The sequence below is a fragment of the Oryctolagus cuniculus genome, chromosome 17 (genome assembly GCF_964237555.1).
Source record: "Oryctolagus cuniculus chromosome 17, mOryCun1.1, whole genome shotgun sequence".
Taxonomy (NCBI): Eukaryota; Metazoa; Chordata; class Mammalia; order Lagomorpha; family Leporidae; genus Oryctolagus; species Oryctolagus cuniculus.
Genome location: NC_091448.1, coordinates 42,256,410 through 42,263,945, shown reverse-complemented (window position 1 = coordinate 42,263,945; position 7,536 = coordinate 42,256,410). Strand labels below are relative to the sequence as shown.

The following is a 7,536-nucleotide window of genomic DNA, read 5'->3' as shown; positions in this document are numbered from 1 at the left end:
ATTAGACAGAAAAACAGGGTTACATGTCAACTAAGGTGCCGTAGCCAGTGCCATTTAGTTTCCCATCCTACAGGAAGCCCTTGATCTTGAAGCAAAGGTTTGGTTTTCCCTTCAACAGGCACAGAGACAGCCACAAAGTCACCTGTCTCCTGGTACCCAACCTTGCATCCACAGTGCCAAAACTGCTTCCTTTTTTTTTTTCTTTCGGAGCAGTTTTAAGTCTCCTGGTACATCAACCCTTAAATGCAACTAGTGGGCTTTAGTGAAGCAGCCAGGCCTTGCTCAAAAGCATCTCAGTGAAAGGGGGGAAAAAAACGGAGACGGAGCATATAGACTGTTTTTCCTGCCTTTATTTATAAACACACGAGAGCACGTCTCCTCCTGATGCGGACATGAGTGTCCGCACCTTCCAAGGAGGAATCCATTAAAAACAGCAACAGGCGTGGGGAAAGTGGTGGGACCTTATCTCGCACCAGTCCGTGCACCCCGGACGCAGGGCACTGGCAGAGTTGGCTCAGGCGTGGCCTCTCACCACAGGGACGGCCAAGGAGCCGTCTGCTCCCAGGGCGGGAGGTGCCCTGTCAGTCTTCAGCATCGTCAAACTGTCCTGTTTCGAAGACCATCTTGGAGTAGTGGGGGATGAGCGGCGGCGGGTGGTGCCAGCTGGGGTCGTAGATCATGTCTCCCCGCGCGGCGCAGCACGCCCAGGGCTTCACCTCTTGACAAATGCTCCCCTGGACGTCGTCGGCATCTGCAGCAGACCACAGGGAAAGACGAGTGGGTCTGGGGGCAGACGCCTGCCCTTACTTTGTTTAAAACCGTATGGGGGCAGGCACTCAGCCTGTGTCTCACATCAGAGGCACTGGGTTCAATACCCAGCTCTGGCTCCACTCCACCTTCCTGCTAACGCACGTCCTACAAGGCAGCAGTGATGGCTCAAGTAAATGCGTTCCTGCCACCCACGTGGGAGACCTGGATTGAGCTCCCAGGATCCTGGCTTCAGCTCCGACCAAGGGGACCAATGGATCTAATGGATGGGAGCTACTCTCTACCTCAAATAAAGACACACACACACACACGGCCCTCCTTTGCCCAGCAACTGGGAACGTGTTCCTGCTGAACTTCCCAGACAGGGTTTCCCAGCAGTGGAGGGGTCGCAAGCAGACCCCAGGGCACTTCTGTCCACATCAGCTCACACCGGGCAACAATCTCTGGAAAAAGTGACAACTGTTCAAAGTGATGCTTCCTGGGTTCAATCCCACACTCCAAGATCAAGGAGATGCGCACACAGCAACTTCACCGCTGTGAGGGGTATCAGGCAGGGCTCGTAGCAGCTGACCCCACCTGCACACTGTCTGCCTCCATGGGTAGTCTGGTGGGAGGGCCCTGCCCCTGCCCCCCTCCCAAACTATCCCTGGGGACCCCAGAAACCCACCGTAGGGATTCCCTTGCTCCGCCTGCAACTCCAGGTCCCAGTCCTCGCTACAAAGCTCGGCACTGTGCTCCGTGGGCCAGCAGCGCCTGCCCTCCGGCACCTCCCAGGCAGTCGGCTCCCCGTCGGACTCCTCCTCGTCCCCAGCAAGGCCTTCCTCCTCAGAATGGCTGCCTTCGCCCTGGGCAGGAACCTCAGGAGCAACGCTCTGGGCTCCACTGGCTAAGAAACCGACAGAAGGCAGAAGAAGGTCGTGAAAGAACTAAAGAACTCCTCGAGCAGACAGGGCGGCACGGGTGCTCGGAAGCTCCCAGCGGCGGCCGCACTGAGCCAGCAGGAACCAAAGGCGCACAACTCTCTCACCCCATGGCCGGCTCCAGAAGGGCTGGCCGCTTCCGCCGTGAGACGTGGGGCACGTCGCCATTTATTTTCCATGCTTTGTCTTAAACAAGGCCACTGACGTCAGGCCTTGTGATGCACAAGGGAAGCCAGGCACGGAACACACTCTCAGGTAACTTACACGCCAAGTGGGCCCCTACACCCGGGGCAGACCTGGAAGAAGCTCCTGGCTCCTGGCTCCAACCTGGCCCGGCCCCAGCCATTTTGGCCATTTGGGGAGTAAACCAGCAGAAGGATGATCTCTGTGTGTCTCCCCTCCTTCTTCTTGTAACTGCCTTTCAAATAAATAAATCTTAAAAAAAAAAAAACAGTTCTACCAATTACTAAGTGTGTAAACCAAAGCCAAATATACTTACCTTGTTCCTGGTTAACATACACAAATAACCACATAACCTAGCAACTCCACTCCACAAGAACTGAAAACAGGGGTTCACACCAAACCACGGAAGCTGCCAGCAACACTATCTGCACAGCCTCCAAACTGTGGAAATGACACCAATGGCCATGGGAGGATGAACTCCACGTGATGGAGAGCCTCAGCTGTACAAAGCAAGACAGTGCTGATGCACACTGCAACACGGATGGACAGACCGAGAAAACCCCCTGCTGAGTGAAAGAAGCCAGATACAAGACACACACAGTTTGATTCCATGTATGGGCATCTCACATTTGCCCCTCCAGAACAGCAAAGCCACAGGGACAGAAAGCAGATTCGTGGTCTGCAGGGGCCGGGGCGGAGGGGTGACTACTTCAGGGTAGAGGGTTGCCTTCTGGAATGAGGAAAATGTTCTGGAACAAACTACATAGTGCTGACAGTTGGCCAACACTGTCAGTGTGCTAAATGCTACTGAGCTGTATGCTTTAAAATGGTTGGGGGGGGGGGAGGCGGCATTCGGCACAACAGTTAAGATGCCCCTAGGGATGCCTACAACCCATATTTAAGTGGCCTGGGTTCAAGTCCTGGCTCCACTTCTCATTCCAGCACCCTGGGAGGCGGCAGGTGATAGTTCAAGTACTTGGGATCCTGCCACTCACATGAGAGACCCAGAGTGAGTTCTGGGTTCCTGACTTTAGCCAGGCCCAGCCCTGAATGTGGCAAATATTTGAGGAGTAAACTAGCAGATGGAAGATCTCCCTTTGTCTCTCACTCTCTCTGCCTTTAAAATAAATTGTTTCCTAAAAATAATGGTTAAAAGGTAAATTTATGATATACATCTTTCACAATTTTTAAAGGTTTGTTTATTTATTTATTTGAAGGTCAGAGTCAGAGAGAGAGAGAGAGAACTTCCATCTGATGGTTCACTTCCCAGATGGCTGCAATGGCCAGAGCTGAGCTGATCCGAAGCCAGGAGCTTCTTCCGCGTCTCCTACACTAATGCAGGGGCCCAAGCACTTGGGCCATCTTCCACTGCTTTCCCAGGCCTTTAGCAGGGAGCCGGATCAGAAGTGGAGCAGCTGGGACTCGAAATGACGCCCATATGCGATGCTGGCACTGCAGGCGGCAGCTTTTCCCGCTCTGCCACGGCACCAGCCCTCCTAATTTTTTTTTTAATTCGGGGAAGGGACAGGCATTTGGCACAGCACTTAAGATGAAGCTGAGATGTCCACATCCCATATAGCAGTGCCAGGTTTGAGTCTCGGTTCCTCTACTTCTAATCCAGCTTCCTGCAAATACACGCCCTGGGAAGTGTACCTGGGTCAAGTACTTGGGTCCCTGCCACCCGTAAGATCCCCAAACTGAGTTTTCAGCTGCTGGCTTTGGCCTGGCTCAGCCCTGGGAGGCTTTTCAAGTGAATTAGAACATGAAAGATCTCTCTCTGCCCTGCTTCCCCCTTCCCCCACTGCTTTCAAATAAACAGAAGAAAAAGTTTTAAAAAAATTTTTGTATGGGGGCCAGCCCTGTGGCACAGGTTAAGCTGCCACCTGTAATACCAGCATCCCATATGGGTGCTGTTTCAAGTCCCTGCTGCTCCACATCTTATCCAGCTCCCTGCTGATGTCCCTGGGAAGACAGAGGAAGATGACCCTAGTGCTTGAGCCCCTGCCACCCCTGGGGGAGACCCCAGTGGAGTTACAGGCTCCTGGCTTCAGCCTGGGCCAGCCCCAGACAATGAGGCCATTTGGGGAGTAAACCAGAGGAAGATATCTCCCTCTTTCCCCACCCCCTCATTCTACTTTTCAAGTACATAAAATTTTAAAAAAACTTTTTTTTTGTATTAACTACGCTGTATCTGTTTCCTCATTTGTAAAATGGAGACAGGTTTGTTGTGAGATGTGGGGGGGGGGAAAGGAAACAATAGAAACAGACTACACCTGTCGACAGGAGCGCTCAAAGGTTTCCATTACTGGGACTGTTACACCTGCGACTGCGTGATCTAGACCAACACTTCCCATTCGAACTTCCTGCCGAGACGGAAATGTTCTAGCATCACTGCTGTCCAACAAGGCAGCACTACCCACACGTGGCTACTGAGCACGTGGAATGTGGCCTGAGAAGCTGAGTTTCCTGTGGTACTGCCTTAGAACTAACTTCAACTGCACCTGTGGCTAGCGGCTGCTGTAACAGACCCACACGATTCCTCGCTCTGTCCCCCAATCCTGAGAACAACCCTAGGGAGTAGGTCTTATTCGTCTCACTGTCAAGTCCATGATACTCCATTCCAGGGCTCTCAGAGTTGAAAATACAATTCTGCCTGCCTCCCAAGCCCCCACGTGTCACGGCTGCGAGCTGGCTCTCAGTTGAAGAGATGAGTTGGGATGTAAGCCAAGTCCAGGATTTCCCTTACGGTAGCCTGGGCAGGGCTTTCAACGGAAAGCATTGCTGAAACGCGACAGGGGAGGCACCTCGGCAGCAGAGGGCTGGTTAGAAGGAACAGGGAAACAAGACGTAGAGACCATCACGGCCGCTCCGACATCTACTTGCCTAGTCGATCCGTGGCCGTCTCAGCCTCTGTCTCTGGACCACTGGGGTCTGCTGTGGCGAAGGTGGCCTGCAGGAAGAACAACCGATTACCAGGAACTCAGGTGCCCCGGATCCTGGTACTAAGCCATTGCCTCTCAGGTCGAGTCCCAGTCCCACACTCTTGATGGGGATCCACATTTCTGTCTCCCCCTGTTAGATCCAGCTGGCCTTTCTAATTCTCCAGGCACCATCCCAACAACACGGCTGCACCCCTGGCTACAGCTGTGTGGACACCTGAGGTGGCCGTGTCATCACTGGGCCCTCTTGTCAGAGGTCTGGAGCCCAGGGTCCCTACTCTCCCAGCTCAGAGACCTCAGCACCAGCTGCAGCAGGTTGGATTTCAGCTCTGCAGAGCTGTCCTGGCTGTTTCCTGCCCACTGCTTCCTCCAGACATCTTTTTGACCTTTCTGGTTACTTAGTATTTAGTTCACAACTCTTTGCCTCTTCTCACTGGCACAGGATGGGAGTGGAACTCTCTGTCCTGAGTGGTGCTGGCTGAAATAAACAGCTCTAAACCAGCTGGAAATCACCCTCCCCTGCAGCCGGCCGGAAGCTTCTCTGCCTCCAGCACCCACAAGTCTCCCAAACGCTCTAATTGCCCCAGAAGCGCTCGCAGGAAGCCCCACCTTCAGCCCCAGCTCTGCCACTCAGGGTACTGTCTGGGCCACCTGGCTTCAGCCCCTGGGCTTTCTTCCCTGGAAACAGGGGAGAGTGGTTCCTACTACCTAACGTCTAAGAGCTCTCCCAGCGCACGGGCAGGAATGCGAGGCGTCTAGAATTTAGACTCACCTCCTCTGATCCTACATCTAAACTGCACCTGTTTCAATCCAATCATCACTCCTCGCCTAGCCATGCCTCCCTTAAGTGATTCCACTTCCAGTGGTCAGCAGCAATTGCTCAGGGCTGCCCACCAGCGGGATGAGGCTAAGCTAAGGAGGCCTTGACCTCCGAATTCCCCCACCCACAGGGTTAATCACCACTCTGGTCAACAGCTTCAACAGCCCTCCACCAGCAAACACAAAGGCACCCGCCCCCCACGACCTGTTCAGCATGCTTCTCCACGCCGCCGCCCCAGCTCTGAGCCACTTGCCCTGCGCTTCTTCCTGGCCAGCCTCCGCAGGCACCACCGGACTCCCACCTGCGAGAGCCAGCGCGCAGCCCTCCCTGCTCTCCCCGACTACAAGCGTTGCCGCCGCGTGCACGTCTCTGGTTAAGGCCCATCTCTGCTGTGTCCACCCAATTACTACGCCTGTCCCGCGTGCTAGGCGCTGGGCTCCCAGCCCTAAACGGAGGAGCTGTCGTCTAGGCAGACACTGTAGACAAGGACAGGCGAGCACTGCGACAGCGGTCTCGGAAACACGGGGGCTGCCTGGAGCGCACCTGAAAGCAAGTTTCTGCAAACCCTGCGTCAAACCTGGCCTTCGGGTCTCCGTAAACGGAGAGTGCATGGGACACCCACCCACCCCTCAGCGCTCGGGGGATAGTGAGCGTCCCCCCACCCTCAGTCAGTGAACAGGGCTCCTCCAGGCGAAGCCCTCCCCTTGCAGCCCTCACCTGGCCGGGGCCCAGGCCCCTAGTAGCGGGCCCCAGCTCTCCGTCCCCAACATCACCTCCCATTTAGTAAGTACGCAGAGGCGCCCTGTGGGCCAATAGCCTCAGTGGGACCGGCGCGCCCACCCACGCCCCTCGGAGCTCCCGGCCCGGCAGCCTCGAAGCCCCGCTGCTCCTCGGCCAGCCGTTTCCAGCTCCAGCGCGAGCCCAAACGGCGCTCAGGGCTTGTGGAGCGGCCCGTGGCGCTGTCCGCGCCCCGCACCGGGCACCGCCCCGCGAGCCCCCAACTTCCCGCACTGGCTGCAGGTGGTGGCGGCGCTCGGCCCGCGCGCGGCGCTCACCTCCAGGCTGCGGGGCGCCTCCCGCGTGCTCGGTAGCGGCGGGCCCCGAGGCGGTTCCGTGACGCCCCGTGCCCGGGCCCCGGCGGCCTGCGGGTCCATGCCGAGCTGCCCACGGCTGGGCGCCCTGGACGCGGCTCGGCCACGTGATGCGCCAGCCTGGCTGCCAGCCTGAGGATACGCCGCGCAGGGGCCAATCAGCCGGGGTGCTCCCGGCCGCGGGGGCGGGACACCGGGTCACGAGGACGCCGGGGGCGGGGCGCGTCGCCACCGCAGAGCCCCCTGCCTACCCGGTGAGAAACGGAGCCAGTCTGGAGTACTGGTTCTGGTGGCTCCCACGCGCAAACGCCCGGCCTGGAACGCGGGCTGGGCCGGCAGGGCCGAATCCCAGCTCCACTCTGCCACACCCGATGTGTTCAGCTGCAAAACCTCCATTCCCCATTAGAACACGAATACCGGAGCGGCCCTGACACCGTCTGAAGCCGAGCTGTCAAAACTCAGAATGCAGTTTGAGGCTCCAGCCACGTTTCACCCTCTTTCTGGGTCCACTGGAATTAGACCCTAACAACCTCAACGAACGAGACAACCTAGCAGCCAGCGACGCCCCACCTCGAGTTACAACAGTCTATTGGGAACCAGGGCAGCTGTTCAAACAGCTGCAATGTGTGGACACGGTTAAATATTCTGCACTAGTGGTGGAATCCGACCAGGGCTCCGACCTTCCCACGCTGAGATTTGGGTCTGCCACCAGTTATTCCCCATTTTGCCTCTAAGGACTAAGAGGGGTGCCTCCCATGCAGCAAGGGCCTTCATTGCCTTCCCTGCTGGCCACCGACCACGCGTGATAATCACGT

The 7,536-nt window shown here is 56.6% G+C and overlaps 1 protein-coding gene across 3 annotated transcripts; it reads right to left on the bottom strand.

Annotated features, from left to right (window-relative positions):
• Positions 1–332: 332 nt before the first annotated feature.
• COPRS (coordinator of PRMT5 and differentiation stimulator) lies at positions 333–6,876 on the bottom strand. Of its 3 annotated transcripts, none has more exons than XM_008271055.4 (4): positions 6,686–6,876; positions 4,755–4,821; positions 1,436–1,654; positions 333–751 (listed from the first exon to the last, which is right to left on the bottom strand). In XM_008271055.4, the coding sequence occupies exons 1-4, from the start codon at positions 6,782–6,784 to the stop codon at positions 582–584; spliced, it is 555 nt and encodes a 184-aa protein (XP_008269277.4). In that variant the 5' UTR covers positions 6,785–6,876; the 3' UTR covers positions 333–581. The 3 variants fall into 3 exon arrangements, with proteins under 3 accessions (XP_008269277.4, XP_051681410.2, XP_051681411.2); XM_051825450.2 differs by lacking the exon at positions 6,686–6,876 and adding an exon at positions 6,348–6,595; XM_051825451.2 differs by lacking the exons at positions 4,755–4,821; positions 6,686–6,876 and adding an exon at positions 1,953–2,123.
• Between the last annotated feature and the right edge of the window lie 660 nt (positions 6,877–7,536).